A 25,488-nucleotide genomic window follows, 5' to 3' on the forward strand; every position below is an offset into this window, starting at 1 on the left:
CTTGAGCAAGGGGTACTGGCAGATACCCCTAACGGAGGACGCTCTGGAGCGCTCAGCCTTCATTACTCCATTTGGGCTTTATGAGTTCCTGGGAATGCCCTTTGGGATGAAAACTGCCCCCGCTACTTTCCAGAGACTGGTGGATCGACTGTTTCAACAATGTCAGGACTTTGCCTGTGCTTACTTAGACGACATCGCCATTTTTAGCACAACCTGGGAGGAACGTCTTAAACACTTGGGCATAGTGCTGGACTGTATCCTTACTGCAGGACTGACCATTCGCCCTGATAAGTGCCAAATAGGGATGGCTGAGGTGCAGTACCTCGGGCATAGAGTAGGAGGTGGGACACTAAGGCCTGAGCCTGCCAAGGTGAAAGCCATTAGCAACTGGTGTAGACCCCAGACTAAAAAGCAGGTACTTGCATTTTTAGGAACTGCTGGTTACTATCGCAAATTTGTTTCTAACTTCAGCACCTTGGCCAAGCCCCTAACCGACCTAACCCGCAAGAACATGCCTAGGAATGTGACGTGGACGATGGCATGCGAGGATGCCTTTTCAGCATTAAAGACTGCCCTCGTCACTGCTCCTGTCTTGGCTGACCCGGATTATAAACGCAGGTTCCTTGTGCAGACAGATGCATCCACCTTTGCGATTGGGGCAGTACTTAGCCAAGTGAACGCCGCCGGAGAAGAACATCCTGTTGCTTTTGCCAGTCGGAAACTACTGGATCGGGAAGTTGCCTATGCCACTATTGAAAAGGAGTGCCTTGCCATCGTATGGGCGCTTAAAAAATTGCAGCCATACTTGTATGGCAGAGACTTTACGATTGTTACAGACCACAATCCCCTCACATGGCTCAATCGCGTATCAGGGGACAATGGAAGATTGCTGCGGTGGAGCTTGTCCTTACAACCCTACAGCTTCTCCATCCAATACAAGCAGGGAAGCCAACATCAGAACGCCGATGGACTGTCTCGACAAGAAGAACCATAGGCTCCTCAGGCCGACCTACCCCTGCCACTGTACAAGGAATTATAAATAACTGAGCAATGTGGACTAAAGTGAGCAGGCCAGAAGTCTGTGTAGACCTCATGGAGTGCTCACTTATTATGGGGGGGAGAGGTTGTGATGGTGTGATATGTTATGTGGATATCATTCTTTGTATATTCCTATTTTTCTATTTCAGTTATTTTCATAGTGTTTTTCTTATTACATTATAAGTCTACAGCCTCACTGTATCTGTCTCTTGATGACTCCCTGTAGTGCATTAATCCCTAATGCCCTTTGTTCTCCTCTGGGAGGCTTGGAAACCGCCCCCAACTTGTTTGACTACCCCTGGACAAGGAAGAGGGTGTTGGGAGAGCAGCAGCTGGACAAGTCAGTTCCGGTGTGCACTTCAGAGAGAGAAGGACCCATTTTATCCTCTGGTGCTAGAGTTTTGGAATCTCATGTCATGTCCCCTGGACATTTTATCCTGATACTGGACTGCATTCTTATTCTGGACTATCTTATCCTTTGTGTGGTGGACTGAATATGGACCTTTTCGTATTTTTGCCTGAATAAAGGGTTTTGGAATTGTTCACTCTTCGCTTGCTCTGTTGATTGTGTGATACCAGAGAAGGACCCCGTGACACTGCTGAACAACACATAAGTCTCCATCCCAAAGCCACCCACTTTGGGATACATAGTAACATAGTAATTAAGGTTGAAGGGAGACTTTAAGTCAATCTAGTTCAACCCATATCCTATCCTAACTTGCCCTAACATGTTGATCCAGAGGAAGGCAAAAAAACCCCATGTGGCAAACAGTAAGCTTCACATTGGGGAAAAAAATTCCTTCCCGACTCCACATACGGCAATCAGACTAGCTCCCTGGATCAACGCAACACTAAGGAAACTAGTGTATATACCCTGTAATATTATACTTTTCAAGAAAGGCATCCAGTCCCTTCTTAAATTTTAGTAGGGAATCACTCATTACAACATCATATGGCAGAGAGTTCCATAGTCTCACTACTCGTACAGTAAAGAATCCGCGTCGGTTATTATGCTTAAACCTTCTTTCCTCCAGACGTAGAGGATGCCCCCTTGTCCCCGTCATAGGTCTAAGAGTAAAAAGATCATTACAAAGGTCTTGGTATTGTCCCCGCATATATTTATACATTGTAATAAGATCACCCCTAAGCCTTCGATTCTCCAAACTAAATAACCCCAAGTGTAATAACCTGTCTTGGTATTGCAGACCCCCCAGTTCCTTAATAACCTTGGTCGCTCTTCTCTGCACCCGCTCCAGTTCAGCTATGTCCTTATTATACACCGGAGACCAGAACTGTACACAGTATTCTAAGTGTGGTCGCACTGGTGACTTATATAGAGGTAAAATTATGTTCTCCTCCTGAGCATCTATGCCTCTTTTAATGCATCCCATTATTTTATTTGCCTTTGCAGCAGCTGCCTGACACTGGCCAGTAAATGTGAGTTTGTCGTCCACCCATACACCCAGGTCTTTTTCAGTGACAGTTTTGCCCAGTGTTTTACAATTAAGCACATAATTATACATCTTGTTCGTTCTACCCAAGTGCATGATCTTACATTTATCCCCATTAAAGCTCATTTGCCATTTATCAGCCCAAGCTTCTAGTTTACATAAATCCTCCTGTAATATAAAGTTGTCCTCCTCTAAATTGATTACCCTGCAGAGTTTAGTATCATCTGAAAATATTGAAATTCTACTCTCTATGCCCCTTACAAGGTCATTAATAAATATGTTAAGAAGCGGGCCCAAAACTGACCCCTGTGGTACCCCACTGCTAACCGTGACCCAGTCCGAGTGTGCTCCATTAATAACCACCCTTTGTTTCCGATCCCTGAGCCAGCTCTTAACCCACCTACACATATATTCCCCTATCCCCATTGTTCTCATTTTATGTATCAACCTTTTGTGTGGCACCGTATCAAAAGCTTTTGAAAAGTCCATATACACCACATCCACTGCATTCCCTTGGTCCAGTCCTGAACTTACCTCTTCATAAAAGCTTATCAGATTAGTCTGACAGGAACGGTCCCTTGTAAACCCATGTTGATATTGGGTCATAAGTTTATTCTTCTCCAGATACTCCAGTATAGTATCTCTTAGAAAACCCTCCAGGATTTTACCCACAGTTGAAGTTAAACTCACTGGCCTATAATGTCCAAGTTCAGTTTTTGTCCCCTTTTTGAATATTGGCACCACATTTGCTATACGCCAGTCCTGTGGTACAGACCCTGTTATTATGGAATCTTTAAAGATTAAAAATAATGGTCTATCTATGACTGTGCTTAATTCCTGCAGTACTCGGGGGTGTATCCCATCCGGGCCCAGGGATTTGTCAATTTTAGTGATTTTTAGACGCCGCCGTACTTCCTGCTGGGTTAAGCAGGTGACATTTAATGGACCATATTTTATCCCTGATCATGTTATCCGTCATGGGATTTTCTTGTGTAAACACTGTCGAAAAAAAGTCATTTAGCATATTGGCTTTTTCCTCATCCTCCTCCACCATTTCACCCAGACTATTTTTAAGGGGGCCAACATTATCATTTTTTAGCTTCTTACTATTTATGTAGTTAAAGAATATTTTGGGATTATTTTTACTTTCTCTGGCAATGAGTCTCTCTGTCTCAATCTTTGCTGTTTTGATTTGCTTTTTACAGAATTTATTTAATCTTCTGTATTTAGTTAATGCCTCATCACTACCTACTTGCTTTAATTCTCTAAATGCTTTATTTTTATCTCTTATTGCTCCCCTTACAGCTCTATTTAGCCATAGTGGTTTCCTCCTACTGTATTTCTCGCATGTTTATTCCCATATGGTATATATTGTGCACAGGTCCTATTCAGGATGCTAATAAACGTCTCCCATTTTCTTTGTGTATTTTTATGTCTCAGGATATCGTCCCAGTTAATTGCACTAAGATCATCTCTCATCCGTTGGAAATTTGCTTTCCTGAAGTTTAGTGTCCTTGTAACCCCTCTACTACACATCTTATTAAAGGATACATGAAAACTTATTAATTTGTGATCACTATTACCCAAGTGACCCTCAACCCTTACATTTGATATGCGGTCTGGCCTGTTGGTTAATATTAGGTCTAGCAGTGCCCCCCCTCTTGTTGGGTCCTGAACCAGTTGTGAAAGGTAATTGTCTCTCATAGTTGTCAAAAACCTATTACCTTTGCTGGAACTGCAGGTTTCGGTTCCCCAATGTATTTCAGGGTAGTTGAAGTCCCCCATAATAATGACTTCTCCTTGAGTCGCTGCTTCATCTATTTGCTTTATGAGGATATTCTCTGTTGCTTCCATTATTTTTGGAGACTTATAACAAACCCCTATCAGTAATTTATTATTTTTCCCCCCTCCCCTTATCTCTACCCACAGGGACTCTACATTTTCATTAGATTCATATATATTATCACGAAGGATGGGTTTTAAGGATGATTTTACATATAAACACACACCTCCCGCTCGTTTATTAGTACGGTCATTTCAGAACAGACTATAGCCCTGTAAATTAACCGCCCAGTCATGGCTCTCGTCCAGCCATGTCTCAGATATCCCCACCATGTCATAATTATGCTCCAACAACATTAACTCCAATTCCTCCATCTTGTTTGCGAGGCTTCTGGCATTAGTATACATGCACTTTATGTATCTCTTTGTACCTCTATTCTTTCTTAAATTTTAAACTGTTCTAACCCCACCCCCCATGCCACCCCCACCCCCAATTTCATTATTTGTGCCCAGGTCTCTAGCTGCACTGTCTTCCCCTCCTATAAAAGGAATACCCTCCCCCCCCTGTCCCTAGTTTAAACACTCCTCCAACCTTCTAGCCATTTTCTCCCCCAGCACAGCTGCACCCTCCCCATTGAGGTGCAGCCCGTCCCTAGCGTAGAGCCTGTAGCCAAATGAGAAGTCGGCCCAGTTCTGCAGGAACCCAAACCCCTCCTTCCTACACCAATTCCTGAGCCACTTATTAACCTCCCTAATCTCCCGTTGCCTCTCTGGTGTGGCACGTGGTACAGGAAGTATTTCCGAAAATACCACCTTGGAGGTCCTTGCTTCCCTGAAATCATCTTTAAGGACCTTCCACCTACCTCTAACTTTGTAATTTGTGCCAATGTGCACTATGACCGCTGGATTCTCACCAGCCCCTCCCAGTAATCTGTCAACCCGATCAGCGATGTGTCGGACTCGAGCGCCAGGTAGGCAGCACACCGTTCGACAATCCCTGTCTTTGTGACAGATTGCCCTATCTGATCCCCTAATAATTGAGTCTCCCACTACCAGAACCTGTCTGGCCTGCCCTGCTCTCCTATTTCCCCCCTTGCTGGAGCAGACACTCCTCCGGCTTTCAGAGGACATGCCTTGCTGCAGCAGTGCTACTCCTGCACTAACACTCCCCTCATCTGCCAACTTAGCAAACTTATTGGGGTGTATCAGATCAGGACTAGCCTCCCTGGTGCTCTTCCCTCTACCCCACCTTCTAACTGTCACCCAGCTAGCTGCTTCATTGTCCTGCAGCTCCAACCTAGCATCCCCCCCCTCATCTATCCCATTGAGCGTCTGCTCAGTGAGCAGAAGACTCCTTTCCATATTGTCTATGGATCTCAGTGTTGCCAGCTGCACATTTAGATCCAGTATCTGGGCTTCCAAATGCACAACGTGCTCACATCTCGACAGTAGTATGCACCCTCGACCGGCTGTTCAAGGATTTCATACATGCGGCAAAACGTGCACTGGATGGCATTGGCAATAGTGGAGCACATCCTAATGGGGATTGTAAAAGACAATAAGATAAGCAAAAATAAATAAAAAGTATTAATAAAATATAACAGCAATTCAGTAATCCCTTGGAAACTCCCTGAATCCAAAGTCACTGAATCTCAAATCACACACTTACCACAGTTCACACTTACGCTCAGGTCACACTCAGCTCGTTCACACTCGCTCAGGCAGAAGATTTAAAAGATTTTTTTTTTTTTTTCCCCTTTTACCAGCACACCACCTTGCTGCTCAATGCACTTCCAAAAGGAGTTAAGCCCCAACCAGCTGCCCCTTATAAACCCTTAATTACTGTATGAACTCCCACCCTTAATTAACCCCTTGTGAATATAGTTACACCTCAAGATTTAAATGCAATATAGTTAACCCTTAAAAACACAGATAGTAAAATAAGAGATTAAAGATTAGAGAGAAAAAAAAAATAGGTTAAACAAGCCCACAAGCCCCCCAAAAATTGTACAGTTAGAAAGCACTCAGCAACCTACAATTCAGCAACTCACACAGGTATTTGTTATAGGTTTTCCAAACACCTCTTCACTGAATCTCAAGTCACACACTTGCCACAGTTCGCACTTACGCTCAGGTCACACTCAGCTCGTTCACACTCACTCAGGCAGAAGATTTAAAAGATTTTTTTTTTTTCCCCTTTTACCAGCACACCACCTTGCTGCTCAATGCACTTCCAAAACAGCCATTCTGTATTCTGACATTCATCCTTTCTCCTGGGACATCCACACAGCGCCCCCCTAGCGGACTCAGTGGTTACTACACCACAGTACCCATAAGATGCTCCATAGATTATGCACCCATAAGATGCTCCATAGAATATGCCCCATAAGATGCTCCATAAATTATGCCCCATTTGATGCTTCATAGATTATGCCCTCATAAGATGCTCCATAGATTATGCACCCATAAAATGCCCCATAAGATGCTCCATACATTATGCCACATATGCTGCCCCATAAGATGCTCCATAGAATAGGCCCCATATGCTGCTGCAAATAAGAAAAAATGACATACTCACCTCTCCATCGCTGGGGGACAGGTGCCGGTGTCACCGCTGGCTCAGGACCCGGCACCTGAGATATTCACCTGTCCTTTGACCACCACTGCTCGCCGCTGTATGCCGTGTCCTCTGTAAGTGACTGTTCAGGCAGAGGGCGCGGCGTGCACTAACCACGTCATCCCGCCCTCTGCTGCCTGAACGTCTTCGACAGAGGACGCAGCAGACATCGGCGAGCAGCGGTGGACCAAGGACAGGTGAATATCGCATATACTTACACCCTCCTGGCTCAGTTCTGCAGTCCCTATAATGAGCGGTACCACCTGACCGCGGTAAAAGCAGGGAGCTGCAGAGACCTCGCCAGGGAGGGTCAGTATGATCTGACACCCCCGCTCCCCCTCCCCCACCGACCCCCTGGCATATATGACTTGCGTATAAGCCGAGAGGGGGACTTTCAGCCCAAAAATGGGCTGAAAATCTCTGCTTATACGCAAGTATATACGGTATCTATATATCTATCTAATATCTATGTATGTATGTGTGTTTTGAAGAATATTTCATTTGAAAACGATGTGTAAAGGACAGAGAACTGCTGTATGTAAAACCTCGTGTTAAAATCGCATTGCATATGGATTGCATATGCATGTCATACAAATGGTTTGTTAAAAATCGCACAGAAATTGCTTGGCACACGTCCGTTTTTTTCGGTCCGGAAATCGGACTGTTTTTTTTTTCTCACATATGGGTATGAGCCCTTAGCCTGTGTGTTTGTGTTTTGGTATGTTAAATGGATTTGGTTTCCTTTGATGCTGAAAGGTTAACGACCCTTTTTTATGCTAGTTAGAAACTTGCAGCTTCATCTCACAGTTGTTTCTGACTTGGTCATTTCCTCTCACTATAAAGTCTTGCCAGTCCTTCTCTTCTTTGACGTGAAATCTTTGCTTCCTAGCTCCTTGGTTTGTACTTTCCTACCCTTCCCTATATACCTCTCTACATTTTGGGTGAGTGTTTTGTATGTTAGATAGCTTTTTGTATCCCTGTTTGTCTTACTTGTTTATACAGTAGGGTTTCTATCCCAGGCCTCCTGGTCCTTATGACTCTGCAGCCTACAGAACAGAAGGGAGATATACTGGAGGAGGCGATGTAATCACGCCAGAACTTAGGGCTTTTGCATGCTCTGGCGTGATGACATCTTTGCGTTGGTCCCCAGTATAAGAGGAGTGCTTTTTTTGTTTGTTTTTCTAGTTTTAATCTTACTTGTGGGGTCCATCTCCTATGGACTATTACTGTATACAGAGTGGGGGGTTGCTAGGCGGCTGCCAGGGGTCAATCATACAGAGTGGGGGGGCTGCCAGGGGTCAATCATACAGAGTGGGGGGGGCTGCCAGGAGTCCATCATACTGAGTGGGGGGGGCTGCCAGGGGTCTGTCATACAGAGTGGGGGGGGCTGCCAGGAGTCCATCATACAGAGTGGGGAGGCTGACAGGCGACTGTCATACAGAGTGGGGGGGCTGCCATGGGTTCGTCATACAGAGTGGGGGGACTGACAGGGGTCTGTCATACAGATGGTCGGGTTTCTGGAGGCCATACAGTGTGGGACTGCTGTGCGTTCCATCATTCTTTGTATAATGGTGTTGTGAGGGGCCATTGTACTTTGTAAATGGCAACTGTGTATCCCCACATTCAGGAGACATTATTAAATGTTGAATGGACACTTAATAATAATAATAAATAATCTTTATTTTTATATAGCGCTAACAAATTCCGCAACGCTTTACAGTTTGCACACATTAGGATCGCTGTCCCCGATGGGGCTCACAATTAAATTCCCTATTAGTATGTCTTTGGAATGTGGGAGGAAACCGGAGAACCCGGAGGAAACCCACGCAAACACGGGGAGAACATACAAACTCCTTGCAGATGTTGTCCTTGGTGGGATTTGAACCGAGGACCCCAGCGCTGCAAGGCTGCAGTGCTAACCACTGAGCCACCGTGCCGACACTTAAGAAGCATTATTGTTATAGAGATACTTTGGGTATTGTAACCTTCAAATGGGAACATCGGTGCATTATTACCTTCTAAGGCATTTGTACAGGGCATTAATATTTTCTAGGGAGAAATCTTACCAGTTGGATGGCACAAAGGAGCATTATACTTTGTCAGGGGCACAGTAGTGGCATTATTATGTGGGGCACTAAGAGGAACAGTAATATGAACTCTTATGGCAGCATCTCTGCACTGGGGCAAGATGTGGAGTTTGTGCAGGTTGGGAATAGATGAATACAGTGCTGGAAATGTGAGAAGTCAATTGTGTCTTTGAAGTAAGCTGAAGATAAGTCATGGACCGAAAAAGTTGTCATGTCGGTCTGGACCAGATGGGAAAAGACTGAGTAGTTCAATTTTCCCTGTCAGAAGGAACTTCAGCTGTAAGTCACAAGCTATAACTGGACAGGAATCGCTATGTTCTGAGGCACTGGCATATATTAATATATTGTCACCATATGGTGATAATATCGACATTAAAGGGAATTTGCAATGTTAAAAAAAAAAAACACCATTAATCTGCAGATGAAGTTAATGTTCAGTTTAACAGAGTTCTGAATTTGCCCAGCTCCTGCTCTTAGAGCCTCGCTGCCAGGATGAAGCTTTATTCTTCCCAGCAGTCTTCCCAGCAGGGTGTGGCCGATGCAGCCTCGGTCACAGGGGTGTGGCCGATGCGGCCTCGGTCACAGGGGTGTGGCCGATGCGGCCTCGGTCACAGGGGTGTGGCCGATGCGGCCTCGGTCACAGGGGTGTGGCCGATGCGGCCTCGGTCACAGGGGTGTGGCCGATGCGGCCTCAGTCAGTGCTCAGAACTTAGCGGAAGCTGTACCACGTCCTTGGCACTGACCGACGGCAGGCTCCGTATTAGGTCCGGCTGTCAATAAGCTCTGTGGGTGCGGTTACAGCAGCCGCTCACTATACACTGACCAGTAATTGAAACGGTGTTGGCGTCGCTCCATGGCTGAAACCTCAACGCAGCCAGGAGCAATAAAGTTAATTTTCTCCAGGCAGCGGGGCTCTCTGTGTGGGTGATGAGCAGGTTCACAATGCTATAAACCTGAATTACCAGTTCCCTTTAATCTTTATATAGAGACATTCAGTGTTATCATCTGCATTATTGTTATAAGGGCACCTTTATATTGTATTGTGATCTTCAAATGGGAACACTGGGACCTTACTTTCTAGGGAGCAAAATGTGGCCACTGTAACATCAACATTATCATCTGCTGAAGTTCCCCTATACCCACCATTAGGGTGCACCACCGTAGGTGTAATCAGGGTTACCTGGCTAGTGGCCCACTCATGTTTCAGCCACCTCCCCACTCTCCTAGCTACCCCTCAAATGTGATGTGTATGTATCTGTAGGCTGAGCTTTTGCTTTGAAATGGTGGTGCTGCACATTGGCTACCGTGCTGTCATTATTTTCATTGAGTTAATATTGGGTTAATACATAACACTTTTGACTTTTATGCATGTTTTAGCTAGCTGAGATAATAAAGATTAGATTTTGTGTAGTGTAACTGGTGTACATGTCCTAATTCAATATTTCTTCTGCAATAATTTTGCAACAGTTTTGAAGGCTTGAAAATTACATCTGTACCACAATTTATTTTTTTTATTTTCCTTAGGATCCTTTGGCAAGCTATGATTTTAATAATGATGACCCTGATCCCCAGCCTCGGTATAATCCATCTGATGAAAACCGGTAAATACTTGTACATGACTATACCTAAACATCTGCTTATTGGATATTTATGGGGTATGTTGTAGTCTGTGGCTTTTCAGCATGTTTCTCATACCTTTTCTACAGGTTAATTTGTCACCTGGAGGAAATTTTTATGTACGAGTTGTTTATTACAGTAGTGGGCGCTTTGCAAAAATAATGGTTACAGAAGAGGAAATATTGAACAACTTGTGGATTTATTGGAAAATATAAATCTGCTTATTAAGTTCACAAGGGTCTCATGTTCAAACCATTATCAGAAGAGAATTCCTGTTTATATTTTTTATTTCTCCCAATTATGTTACTTATGTCCTTTATTTAAAGCGAATATGTCACCAGGTTTGACCGATATGAGATAAGAGCACCACCTTTCAGGCCTGATATATAGCACTCTAATTATGACAAGAAAAAGACCTTTTATTATACTTGCCTACAGGGCAGTCCGGTCCTGGGGTATCATTTTGCTTGGTCCGGCGCCTCCCATCTAGAGATGAGCAAATATTTCAATGTTCGGTTCGGATTACGATCCCCGAATTTGCAATATTCGCCGATTAATTAGTTGAATATTCGCCAAACATAACCGAACACCATTCTTATCAATGGGAGACAAAAACAAACGTATGCACAATACTTTATAATGGCCCCAAAAGCTGCCAAAACACATCAAATGAGGAACAGACACCAGGAGACTGGACTCAATTCACCCACAGTACAAATTGCAGCATGGTACTGTAGCAATCAGCCTGGCGTGAGGTATCGGGGCCTGGGACAGCATTTACAGCTTTCAATTGAACTTCACAGTAAGACGAGGTGCATGAGGGATCGGTGTAGGCCTCCTTTGCTGGGAGCCCTGATGCCACATGCAACACTTCTACCTGCTTTCATGCTGAGCCACACTCAGGTGGCACAAATATCAGTTTTGTAGACTACCAATGACTGAAATTTAAGGATAGTAACACTGGTAGTTGAGTCCAAGGAAGTGGAGGCCTGATGGTCTCAGAGGCCTGTTGCTACAGGCAATACGCATGAAGGAGCTCCAACCAGAATTTTTCAAAAATTACTGGCAGACACCACAAAAGTGGCATCAATTTCACCACAGTAGAAATAGTATAATAGGAACCGACAGGTCTTCCATTACACCCAATCCAACAGATGGACAACCAACCTGGAGTTTTCACATTTTAAAAAACGAGGGCCTGACACCACTGAAGTGGAATAACTTTTACGAGAATAGAAATAGTATAATTGGTACCAGCACGTCTTCCACTACAGCTAACCCAGCAGATGTAGACGAACCATAACTGTTCACATTTCCACAAATTTGTGTTAACATCAGCAGCAACAGCTGCCACAGAAGCCACACTAAAGATATCGCAGAGTGCAGTTACATGACATTAATGCATCACACTAAAAAAAAATAATATATCATCTGGTCTGTTCAGTCTGCGATTCAGGTGCAAAAGTCCTTGGAGATCCATGACTTGTTCATCTTAATGAAAGTTAGCCAGTCAACACTTTCAGGGGACAGCCGGCTGCGCATATCCATCAGGACATCACCAGCAGCTCTGAAGACACGTTCTGAGAGAATGCTGGCTGCTGGGCACGATAAAACCTCCAAGGCGTGTGATGCGAGCTCAGGCCACTCATTTATTTTGGAACACCAAAATGTGAAAGCGTCCAAACCCTCCCTGATGGTATGGATATTCAGTTCTAGATACTCCTGCACCATCCTCTCCATTCGTTTGCCACGTTTAAGACTTGGACTCTGTCGTGCTAGTGCACGAGCTGGTCTAAAAAAAAAAGTGTCAAAGGACTCATAGAAATTGCTTCTTCCACTTACACTACTGCAGCTGTTGCTGCTGCAGCTAATGTTTTGGCATTGACGAATTGTGTGCTTCACTGCTGTCTTGGGGAAAAGCTCTCTTAAGGTTGTGTAAAAGCGTGTTTCGATACTCCAGCATTCGCAGGTCCCTTTCCAGGGCGGGAAGCATCTGGCAAAATTTTGGTTTTTTAACGTGGATCCAACAAAGTGGCAACCCGGTAGTCAGCAGTGTTCCTAGTCATAACTATACAAGGGTCATGTTGCAGATAGTGCAGCAAGAAGGCACTTATATGTCAGGCTCTACCATGAGGTCCAAGCCCATGCTGTGTTGGTGGCTGGGTAACAATGAGGCTCATTTTCTCTGTCCCCTCACACCAACCACGAACAACAGAGAGAGAGAGGAGGATTATCCTCGTCATCTGACAGTTGCTCACCCATCATCTCTTCCTCCTCCATTTGTTTCCTCAAATCTTGCACCTTCAATAACAGTTTATCACCAGCCCCCCTCGACTGCAGTAATCCATCCTCGTTTGGCACCCTCCAGTGTGACGACAGTCTTGAACTTAGAGACCATGTTATCCCTTTCGCATCCTCCTCTGCTTCCTCCTCTTCTTCTGGGACCACCATCTCCTCCCGCAGGCTATTCAAAGTCTGCTCCAGCATATACAACCCCTGGCAAAAATTATGTAATCACCGGCTTTGGAGGATGTTCATTCAGTTGTTTAATTTAGTAGAAAAAAAGAAGATCACAGACATGGCACAAAGTCATTTCAACTGCAAACTGGATTTGTCTGTGGACCTCGGTAAAGGCAAAAAAAATGCTAGAAGGTAAATTTAAAAAATGCTAGAAGGTAAATTTAACAGCCATACTGGACACTAGCTACACTATCTGACTGATATACAACTGTCTATCTAAATAACTAAAATCCCATTGCTAACAGTGCCAGCATCAGGAGCAGCCTCTCTGTGCTGTTACAGTGTCAAAATGGTGCTAAAACAAGAAGCTCTTTATATGGATAGGGACATGTGATTTCAGCAGCCACTGACACAAGCAATTATCCGGACACTGTGGGTGTTTCCTGCGCCCTGATTGGCTAGCTGCAATGTTGCACACATAACATTAGGAAAAAAATTACTGTTACAAAAACGCCGCGCCTCTGAGCACTGCAAACCCCCCCTCATCAAACAGGTGCAAAATGCTCATGATACACCACCATTATCGTTGCTGAAGTGCTGAAAATACTTTTGTGGCAACGCAAATATTTTCCTGCACTTTTTACCGAATATTACCGTTTTAGTTTTTTTTCCCCCCCGATTTTTATAAAATTTTGCTCGTGTTTCCGATCACAAATTCGAATGTGCCATATTTGTGCTCTGCCACGGCTAGGGAGAATTAAAGTACTGCAATGCTTAGGCGCCGGAGCTCGCTGACTTTTCCCAGCATTTCACTGGAGTACTTTGCTCTGCCTTCAACAGGTCAGAGAAGTGCGCCTGTGCAGGAGCGCAATGTCGGGGAGACTGTGTGGATGATGCAGGAATGCATCATCCACACAAAACGATACAGAGGGCGAATATAGTAAGAAGATGAGAGGCGCTGGACCAAGAAGAGCGACACCCCTCAAGCTGGACCGCCCCGCAGGTGAGTATCAGAAGTTATTTTTCTTCTCTTGTAAGGTTGGGTTGAGGCCTTATATACAGGGTGGGCCATTTATATGGATACACCTATATAAAATGGGAATGGTTGGGGATATCAACTTCCTGTTTGCAACCCTCTTCTCCCACTCTTGACACACTGGTGGCAACACCGCAGAAGAAATGTTAGTGTAAGGGGGTCAGATTCCTTGTAGGAATGCTCGGAGCTGACACCCATAATGTTATGGTGCACCATCTTGCTAGAAAACTCAGGGAACATGCCATCTTCAGTGCATAAAGAGGGCAACACATCATTATGTAGCAATTTCAGATATCCAGTGGCACTAAGGTTTCCATTGAAGAAGAATGGCCTCACTATATTTGTACCCCATATACCGCGCTATACCATCAATTATGGGTGTCAGGTCCGACTATTCCTACATGAACAGTTTCCTGGAAAGTGGATTGGTCGTTGTGGGCCAGTTGAAAGGCCACCAAGGTCTCCCGATATGACGCCCTTAGACATTTATCTTTGGGGTCTTCTGAAGGCAATTGTGCAGCATCTGAAACTAATATTGGAAGCCTGTGCTATCAGTGTATCAAGAGTGGGGGAAGAGGGTTGCATTGACAATCCAACACGATGGGTAGCACTTTGAACACATTTTATAAGTGGTCATAAACTTTAAATAACTCATGAAAGAATAAAGTTACGTTAAAACCAAGCACGCCATTGTTTTTCTTGTGAAATTCTCAATAAGTTTGATGTGTCACATGACACTCTTCCCATTGAAAAAAAATAGTTGGATCCAAAATGGCCGACTTCAAAATGGCCGCCATGGTGACCACCGATCTTGAAAAGTTTCCCCCTCCCATATACTAATGTGCCACAAACAGGAAGTTGATATCACTAACCATTTCCATTTTATTTAGGTGTATCCATATAAATAGCCCACCAAGTATTATAGAATGCTGTTTAATTCCAAGGGGACTTAATTCGGAAGTTGAACTCTTTGCATTTAATTGAAAACAGGGGCAGCACCTGATGGGTTAATATACTAAGATCTGAACCGCAGGTTTAAAAGATGACCATTCCTAGGACAGACCATCCCTGATGAAGGAAGCCGTGTACTTCCAAAACCGGTAGGAAGGAATTGGTCCGCAGTACTCGCTGGATCCCATCATGTGACCTCTGACGTCACGAAGGTCCTGCAGCTACCTCGCAGCCGACGGGCACAACGCTGTGAACCGTGCTGTGAAGAACGCTGGCGCACCGAGGGAGCAGTGAGTAATCTAAGAGACTGTCACCGGCCGGGACAGTTCTCTAATAACTAACTGTTAGAAGTGACCTACCCCGCTTTGTTTTTAAGAACAATATACATTCGCAAGTGGTAGGGTAGTCTCTCAACAACTATCTAAGTAATGGAGCTCTGATCCTGTTCAGCTCCAAGCATATGGCTACAGTTTTCTCTCTCACCCATGACAGCACCACGGAGAGGGGGTCCGCCCATCAAGGACAGGAACCTACAGATAAAAAGGCGGCACCTCTCCTCCGCCTCCAGTTGGGTTCCTGTCCTTGACGGGTGACCCGTGGATCCTGCAGCAGGCGGCAGGCTTACCTGTGAAGAGGAGCCAGGGCCGTCCCGTTCGTAGTCCAATGGCGGCGGGGTCGGTGCCTGAAGCCACCACCGCTGTAGCTGAGGGGCTGTACAGGGTGAGCGGGCAGGAGAGGACCGAGCTGCTGCTCCGGAAAGGAGAATGGGGCTAGGGGGACGCCGGTACATGCGGTCGGCGCATGCGCTTTGCGCGCTCCCCAGGGCACAGCAGGCAGGCTGGGAGGAGGAGGTGACGTCAGGGCCCGGGAGATTCAAAAGAAGAACGTGGGAGCTGCTCCTTGCTGGAAGCATCCTATAGACATGGAGGACAGCGACCAGCACGAGGAGCAGCCAATGCAGCAGCATAAGGAGCAGCAGCAGCACAGGCACCATCGCCGGCAAAAAGAAAAGGACGGGCGAGAGGGCCGGTCTAGTAGCCACTCCACGCAGCGGAGCAAGTCGACTGCGAGGAGCAAGTCACCTCCTGTGAATCAGCCCGTGAGGGATCTGAATCCACTTCCCGAACCGGTACCTGCAACTGCGCATAATGGGGTAAGCGATCTACGTGAATGTCCCCCATTATAATAGATTTCTTTCTCCTGTTAGAGAAAGAAAAGACAAAGAACAGGGAAGGCCCCACCTGTAGCAGGCCGCTACCAGCAGCTTGGGATAAAAAACTCTGCGAGTCCTGCATACAGGAAGTTCTTTGTGATGAAACCCCGGATTACACCTCGGATCTAAGAGCGGTAATCCGATCGAGTTTCAAAGTGCCCTTTCATCCCTAAAACACAAAGAGAGGGGAAAGAAAAGGGACACAGTATCAGCCTCCCAGTCAGAGGCCTCGACGTCAGGGGAAGTTACATCACATACTTCAGACACCGACTCATCATCCTCAGATGAGGAAACAGAGGGTCGTCATTGCTTTCCCCTGGATGAGGTAGACATGTTAGTGAAAGTAGTAAGGTCTACCATGGGGGTAGCAGACCCTCGGCCAGATAGATCAGTCCAGCACATAATGTTCGGAGGACTCGGCCAAAAGAGACGCAGAGTATTCCCACTAAACGAGAATGTACAGGGCCTGATATAAAAAAAAAAAATTGGGAGAGACCAGATAGGAAGAACTCCACGGTTCCCTCCCTTAAAAGAAAATACCCATTTGACGAGGAAGCGTCCACGTCCTGGGACAGAGCCCCGAAGTTAGATGTGGCGGTCGCCAAAGCCTCGAAAAAATTTGCACTCCCCTTTGAGGATATGGGTACTCTAAAGGACCCATTAGACAAAAAAGCTGATACTTTCCTCAAGGGCACCTGGGAATCAGCAGTAGGAAATCTTAGGCCAGCGATAGCGGCAACTTGTATCTCCAGAGCCCTCATGGTGTGGGTGGACCGACTAGAGAAGCAGCTAAGGGAAGGTACACCCAGGGAGAAGATCCTGGAATCCATTCCCGTGATAAGGGGAGCGGCGGCCTTCTTAGCCGACTCTTCGGCTGATTCGGTAAGGTTGTCATCCAAAACGGCAGCCCTGTCAAACGCAGCCCGAAGAATGCTGTGGCTTAAATGTTGGCCTGGAGACTTACATTCGAAGATGAAACTATGTGCCATCCCTTGAGAAGGGAAATTCCTATTTGGAGAGACATTGGATGACATCCTCCAAAAGGCGGGGGACAAAAAGAAGGGATTCCCAAATTTAGGCCCTACAGGCCCCACAGGCTTTAAAAGGTCCTTTCGAAACAAAAAATTTTTTCAGAAGAGACCCCCGAGAGAACAGAAATGGGACGACAGAAGGAGAAACAGGGGGTTCTTCTTTGGTAACTCGTCCCGAGACAAAAAGCCCTCCAAGTGACTGTTTGCCCAGGGTGGGAGAGAGGCTAAGCTTTTTTTCTCCCAGCCTGGAGGAAAATATCGAACAACCCTTGGTTATTAAATCTGATAGGATCAGGGTTAAGGATAGACTTTCTCTCTCTCCCACCTCAAAAATATGTAGTGATCCCACTAAGATCATCAGTAAAAGAACAAGAAGCCCTCGAAAAAGAAGTCCTAAGCCTGTTGAACAAAAGAGTCCTCCAGGAGGTTCCCCCGTGGGAGAAAGGCAGAGGATTCTACTCGCCTCTTTTCCTAATAACCAAACCAGACGGTACTTTCCGGACAATTATAAATCTGAACGATTATGTCAAAAACGAGAAATTCAAAATGGAGTCGATCAAGTCGACCATCAAAATTCTCTTTCCACATTGCTTCATGGTAGTGTTAGACCTCAGCGATGCCTACTATCACGTCCCCATCCACAAAGACTCCCGAGAATACCTCAGACTTGCGGTCTTCATAGGAGGCGAAATAAGGGAATTTCAGTACAGGGCCCTGCCATTTGGGATCTCGGTAGCCCCGCAAATCTTCACAAAACTAGTGGCAGAGATGATGGCTCACCTAAGAGAACAAGATGTTCTATTAGTCCCATATCTGGATGACTTTTTAATAGCGAGCAACTCGGTCCAAAGATGCAGGGAACAGAGGGACAGAGTGATGGGCACTCTAAAAAAAAACCTTGGATGGCTCCTAAACCTAAAAAAATCAAGACTGGAGCCCAGAAAAGTCCAGGAGTTCCTAGGCTTGACACTGGACTCAAACACCCAAGAGTGTTACCTGCCAGACCACAAAAAGGAGAGGATCGCTCAGATGGTAGCAAGAGCAACGCAGAACCCTTCCAAGACGCTAAGAAAAGCAATGTCACTATTAGAGTCCCTCTCCACTTGCCGGCCGGCGGTCCAGTGGGCGCAGCTACATACGAGAGATCTCCAATGGGATGTTTTAGCCAACCAGTCAGCATTAAGAGGTTACTTGGAAGGTTACGTTACACTAGACTCCAAAACTATTCGTTCCCTAGCTTGGTGGGGAAACAGCGACAACCTATCCAAAGGGATTCCCTGGGTGATAAAAGTCACACACATAATCACCACGGATGCCAGTCCCAAGGGATGGGGAGCACACATGAGCAACAGGGTGGCTCAGGGGGAATGGGGAGGTCAGGAACTAGAAGCCTCCTCGAACCAAAAGGAACTGCTGGCAGTAGGCTATGCCCTAACACACTTTCTACCGGTATTAAAGAGACATCATGTCCGAATATTTTCGGACAATCGAGTGACGGTGGCCTACATAAATCATCAGGGGGGAACCAGGTCCCGAACACTAATGAACACATCCTCCGAAATATTCACGCTAGCTGAGAAAAACCTACTATCTCTATCTGCACTACACATACGGGGAGCAGAAAACCAGACAGCAGAATTTCTAAGGCCTCTTTCACACATCCGGTGTCAGGGGTCCTGCGGCGTGCGGTGAAAAGCCGGGCCGCCGGATCCGGCCTGCAGCGGTGACACCGGATGTAGATGCGGCGCCTGATGCGGCTTGGATAACATTTAAAGGAGCCGCAGCACCGGGGGACGAGAGAGCCAGCCGGAGAGAGCGGGGGACGAGAGAGCCAGCCGGAGAGAGCGGGGGACGAGAGACGAACCAGAGAGAGAAAGCGGGGGACGAGAGAGCAGCCAGACAGAGCGGGGGACGGGAGAGCCAGCCAAAGAAAGGTATGGAGAGAGAGAGAGGGGGGGAGAGAGAGATGCGCGCCGGGTACTTGTGGGGTTAAAACTCACAGTGCCCGGGCATGCGCAGTTTGAAAAGCCGTTCCGGCGCTGCAAAAAAACGTAGACGAGAACGTTTTTTGCAGAGGCTGGACGGCGCATGTTTGCCGTATCCGGCAAAACCAGGAGGCGCCGCATGTCCATCCGGCACGATGCGGCGATCATTATATTCTTTGTGAAAAAAACGGATCCAATTCCGGATCCGGTTTTCACAATTTTCGCCGCATCGTGCCGGATTAAAAAAAACGGATGTGTGAAAGTAGCCTAAGTCGCACCCAGCTACATCAAGGGGAGTGGGTTCTAAAAGAGTCCATTTTTCAGAAGATTGTAAAAATGTGGGGAACCCCGGACATGGATCTGTTTGCCAACTACAAAAACAAAAAAGTGGAAGCATTTTGTTCCCTAGACCCCAGGGGGAATCCCAGGACCCTGGATGCATTTATGCTTCCATGGACGCAGGGCCTAATGTATGACTTTCCACCGCCCATTCTCATCCTGGCAGTCATAAGGAAAGTCAGAGAAGGCCGGGCACGAATGATACGAATAGCCCTGTTTTGGCTAAAAAGAGCTTGGTTTTCCTGGCTGAGAATACTGTCAATAACCGCCCCCTGGGTTCTACCAGATCTCCCCAACCTTCTGTCCCAAGGTCCCGTGTTACACCCTCGGGCAGTGAACCTCCATTTAACAGCATGGAATTTGAAAGGGCACTGCTGAGGGGGTTCTCAGAAAACCTGGTTTCCACGCTACAAAAGAGTAGGAAACCGATCACAACCAGGGCCTATGGTAGAACTTGGAGGAAATTTCTATCCAGCTCCGGCGTAAGGGTTCAAGATGGAGTCTAAATTGACAAAATTTTCAAATTCCTGCAAAAAGGGTTAGAGCAGGGGCTGGCAACTAATACATTGAAGGTACAGATAGCGGCTCTAGGTGCCCTTTATAACCAGGATGTGGCAGGCAACCCTTGGGTGGCACGGTTTATGAGGGCCGCAGCCAGGTCTAGGCCAATAACCACCCAGAAAATACCGTCATGGGATCTAAACCTAGTGTTGTCTGCACTAACGGCCCCCATTCGAGCCCATCCAGTCAGCACCTCTAAAAACCCTATAATTAAAGACTATACTTTTAGTGGCCCTAACATCCGCTCGCAGAGTGAGCGATGTTCAAGCTCTGTCAGCAATACCCCCGTTCACTAAAATCCTGGACGATAGTCATATTAAAACCTGATCCAGCGTACCTACCTAAGGTGTCGACACACTTCCATAGGTCCCAAGAAGTGGTCCTTCCTTCCTTCTGCCCAAACCCTAGGAATAGGGGAGAGGAGAAATTTCACACCCTGGATGTGAATAGGTGTCTAGTTCAGTACCTAGAGGCCACCAAGGGATGTAGGAAGGAAGGGTCTCTCTTTGTGTGTTTCCAGGGACCTCGGAAGGGACTCAAGGCATCCAAGAGTACCCTAGCAAGGTGGATAAGGGATGCGATTGCCCTGGCGTATTCATCCAGTGGGAATACCATCCCGGAGGGTCTAAAAGCTCACTCTACAAGGGCAATGGCGACATCATGGGCAAAAAGATCAGAGGTATCAATAGAGCAGATCTGTAAGGCGGCCACCTGGTCAACACCTTCTACCTTTTTCAGGTACTATCGCTTAGATCTAGCCTCTACGTCTTACCTGACCTTCGGGAGAAGGGTCCTTCAGGCGGTGGTCCCTCCCTAAGCTACCAATCTCTGAAATTCTCTCTGTGGTGCTGTCATGGGTGAGAGAGAATAGCTTAGTTACTCACCGATAACGGTGTTTCTCGGAACCCATGACAGCACCCGCTTATTCCGCCCCTTTCACGTGTGCGGTGAGCACGAGTTAATGTGTGTAAAGTGTTAGACACGGTGCTTCTCCATAATATACAATATTATAATGTTATGTATATACTTTTGTTGTTAACTAAGGCCTCTTTCACACTTCAGTTTTTTGCATCAGTCATAATCCGCCAAAAGGACGGAAGGCGGATCCGTTGTAGTACTGATGACAACGGATGCCACCCGTCCGTTTTTTTTGACGGATCCAACAAATGAAGAATTTTAAAGGAATCGCAGCCTAGAGAGAGAGAGAGAATTTTTTTTTTTGTCCGGCACCCAGAAAGAATTTCGGGTTAAAACAGTGTCTGGAGGATCCGCCAGAGGAAAAAACGTTGCAAGCTCCGTTTTGAAATCTTTGAGGATGGTGACGGACAGCAACTTTTGGCGGATCCGCAAAAAAAACGGATGCAACGGACGGCAATCTGTCACAATCCGCCAATAATGGAAGTCAATGGGGAAAAAAACGGATCCTCAAAAGAAAATTGCGGATCCGTTTTTTTCAAAACCTGGCGGATTGTGACTGATTGTAAAAAACTGAAGTGTGAAAGAGGCCTAACCGGGAGACCCTCTGATGCTCTGTAACCAACTGGGGGGCGGAGGAGAGGTGCCGCCTTTTTATCTGTAGGTTCCTGTCCTTGATGGGCGGAAACCCTCTCCGTGGTGCTGTCATGGGTTCCGAGAAACACCATTATCGGTGAGTAACTAAGCTATTTCCCTCTTCATGTGAAGTTTGTTGGACACATTTAAGGTATATTTTTAATTGGTGATTATCTGCAATGTTCCCATAACATCACATATTTTCTATTTTGTGATTTATTTATTCATTCACTTTTTCTGAAGCGCCTCTATTTCTTTGCAATTTATCTTGGTATTGTGGCGGCTCATAGTCCTGCAATTATGTTGTTTTTTGGAATAGTGTGGATATTTCAGCGCAGACATATCCTAACATTTTATAAGTGGTCATAAACTTTAAATAACTCATGAAAGAATAAAGTTACGTTAAAACCAATCACACCATTGTTTTTCTTGTGAAATTCTCATTAAGTTTGATGTGTCACATGACCCTCTTCCCATTGAAAAAAATAAAGTTGGATCCAAAATGGCCGACTTCAAAATGGCCGCCATGGTGACCACCCATCTTGAAAAGTTTCCCCCTCCCATATACTAATGTGCCACAAACAGGAAGTTGATATCACTAACCATTTCAATTTTATTTAGGTGTATCCATATAAATGGCCCACCATGTATTATAGAATGCTGTATATCAGCCTTGAAAGTTGGTGGTCTTATCTCATATCGGCCAAACCTGGTGATTGATTTGCTTTAATGCATTATGTAAAAAACAAACTCTGCTGTACATTTGTAGATTTAATCATTAAATGCCTTACCAGTTTAGGATATTGACCATAATCTATAATTTTCTCTACTAATAATAAAATACTAGATAAGATAGTGTTGAACAATTTGCATCATCAATATATTCTTCTAAAAATTGTTTTTTGTTTTTTTTTTCTCTGATTCCAGTCATGGCACACGTTGTGCTGGGGAGGTGGCTGCAGTTGCTCATAATGACATCTGCGGTGTTGGAATTGCATACAATGCAAGGATAGGAGGTAAGTATAGGAGACTACCCTAAACTTTACTTTGTGCTCACAGCAGTGTTACTAAATATATTAATATATGTTCTATAGGGGTCCGGATGCTTGATGGATTGATTACTGATGTCATAGAAGCTCGGTCATTAAATCTGAATCCACAGCACATACATATCTATAGTGCCAGCTGGGGACCAGAAGATGATGGCAAGACTGTGGATGGTCCAGGCACACTAGCCACCGAGGCGTTTTATGAGGGAATTGTAAATGTGAGTTTTGTAAATAGAGTCCGAACTCTAATTATTTTTCTTCTTACTCACTGATATTAAAGTGAACCTGTTATCAGATTAGGTTAGACCTACCAGAGGACTCACGGTCTTGCTGCACCACACCCATTTCTAATTCATCCTCCAGTGAACTACTCCTAAGGAAGCTATATCGGCAAACAAGCTGTTCTGCAGTAGCCACTACTCTTTAAAGGGTACTGCCTACTGCAATTATACTAAGTGTTTGCATCCAGCAACCTCTGGAGCAAATAACAACTGATCAGCAGGCGCGCAGGTTGTTAGACACCCATTGATCTGGTATTGATAGTAACAGTAACATAGTTAGCAAGGCCGAAAAAAACATTTGTCCATCCATTTCAGCCGATATTCCGTCAGAATAAATCCACAGATCTACGTCCTTCTAAAGGACCTAATAACTGTAAGAAACAACATTATTATGCTCCATGAAGACATCCAGGACTCTCTTGAACCCCTCAACTGAGTTCGGCATCACCACCTCCTTAGGCAAGGAATTCCAGATTCTCACTGCCCTAACAGTAAAGAATCCTCTTCTATGTTGGTGGAAAAACCTTCTCTCCTCCAGACACAGAGAATGTCCCTTTGTGACCGTCATCTTCCTTGGCATAAACAGATCCTCGGAGAGAAATTTGTATTGTCCCCTTATATTTGGTTATTGGATCTGTCATCTTTTTTTTCTAGACTAAATAATCCTAAATTTGCTAATTCCTCTGGGTATTATAGTTCCGTCATCCCATTTATTAATTTTGTTGCCCTCCTTTGTACACACTCTAGTTCCATTATATCCTCTTCCTGAGCACCGGTGCCCAAAACTGTACACAGTACTCGATGTGCGGCCTAACCAGGGATTTGTGCAGAGGCAGTATAATGCTCTCATCATGTGTATCCAGAGCTCTTTTAATGCACCCCATGATCCTGTTTGCCTTGGCAGCCGCTGCCTGGCACTGGCCGCTTCAGGTAAGTTTATCATTAACTAGGATCCCAAAGTCCTTCTCCATCTCAGATTTACCCAGTGGTTTCCCGTTCCCGATGACTTATCCCTGTGGAAAGGTGTTCAATATGTTGTAACTGGACAGCCACTTCAATGTACTTTACAGTATGGGTCCGATTCATCATTGCCTATGCACATTATTTTCATCAGAAACAGACACTCGGTCCACAAAAGATCAGGGACATGTGAATGACCCCATAGGTAATCTCAGATACGAAGGCTATCCCTGAAAACCACAAGCAGCACCTATACAAGAACATCAGACGTATGAATGAGCCCCAACACTGATTATGGCCCTAATTAGTTATTAAGGACCTGTTGGCTCACCTAATATGTTTGTTTTAGTAAATCCATCTTTGCTTAGAGCTCTGTGTGCCATTCTGCTATTCCTTGTAAAAATGTTTGAATACACTGACAGCTGGGTGTTACTAGATGGGGGCTACATACTGTAGACTGACACTGGTCAATAAGGGCTGACTGGGCCCAATTGTATAATGATACACCATTATCTAATTATTTGTACATTTCCAGGATGGATAAAAGAGGAACTGCACAACACAGAATTGTAAGAAAAGATGCTTCATGATTGTTAGTTAGTTTTTTTTCTAAAATAGATGTATCAGGAGAGGTGAAAGCTCCTCTTTAATATTAGTATGCATTTACACTAGATGTGAGAATACATAAATTGCTTGCAGTTTCCTGACTATTATCATACATGTAAATATACATTACAGGAGATCTCTTCAGAATTACTAAGGTGTAGTCATCTCTCCATTGTGGCACATGCACATAACTCTAGTTATGTGCTGCTGCTTCTTTAACCCTTTTCTGACATTTGTTATAATACGTCCCTGTATGGCGATTTCCCGTGCACACACGTGCAAACTAGCTCCTGCTCTTCCTCCTCCTCCTCTTCCTCATTGTCACTTAATCCACATTGGGATGAGATGAGGCTGGGCTGTGTGTAATCACCCTGTATGGTTCCTTGCTCCATCTCATCATGCTCCGCCTGCAATGCATTCTCTTTGATTGTGTGCAGAGAGCGTTTCAGAACACAGAGAAGCGGGATGGTGACGCTAATTATGGGGTCACCGCCGCTCACCATCTTTGTAGAGTCCTCAATGTTTTGTAGGATGATACATGGGTGTGACATCCATGTCCACTCCTGAGGTCTTATGTGTGGAGTCTGAACTGAATACCAACGGCCTTGTTGATGCTGGTAGTCAACAACTGCCCTCTTCTGCTCACACATTCTTTCCAACATCTGCATTGTAAAGTTCCAATGCGTGGGGACATCACACAACAGTTGGTGAGCCAGAAGCTGCAAACGCTGCTGAAGCACGGCAAGGGCGGCGAAAGCTGATGCTGACTTTCTAAAATGGGCACACAGGCAGCGTACTTTCAAAAGCAGATCCGTCAGCTCCGAGTAGCTTTTGAGAAGCCGTTGAACAACGAGATTAAGCACATGGGCCAGA

The 25,488-nt window shown here is 45.4% G+C and overlaps 1 protein-coding gene across 4 annotated transcripts in view; it reads left to right on the top strand.

The window, feature by feature from the left end:
* LOC141055106 (proprotein convertase subtilisin/kexin type 4-like) overlaps window positions 1-25,488 on the top strand; it is a 264,894-nt gene that overhangs the window by 158,854 nt on the left and 80,552 nt on the right. For all 4 annotated transcript variants that reach the window (XM_073552061.1, XM_073552062.1, XM_073552063.1 and 1 more), the window contains 3 exons: window positions 10,500-10,576; window positions 22,647-22,735; window positions 22,814-22,986. In XM_073552061.1, the coding sequence (XP_073408162.1) occupies window positions 10,500-10,576; window positions 22,647-22,735; window positions 22,814-22,986 (339 nt within the window). The remainder of the gene's footprint in view (window positions 1-10,499; window positions 10,577-22,646; window positions 22,736-22,813; window positions 22,987-25,488) is intronic.

The sequence above is a fragment of the Dendrobates tinctorius genome, unplaced genomic scaffold (assembly GCF_039654945.1).
Source record: "Dendrobates tinctorius isolate UK_male_01 unplaced genomic scaffold, ASM3965494v1 ptg000184l, whole genome shotgun sequence".
Taxonomy (NCBI): Eukaryota; Metazoa; Chordata; class Amphibia; order Anura; family Dendrobatidae; genus Dendrobates; species Dendrobates tinctorius.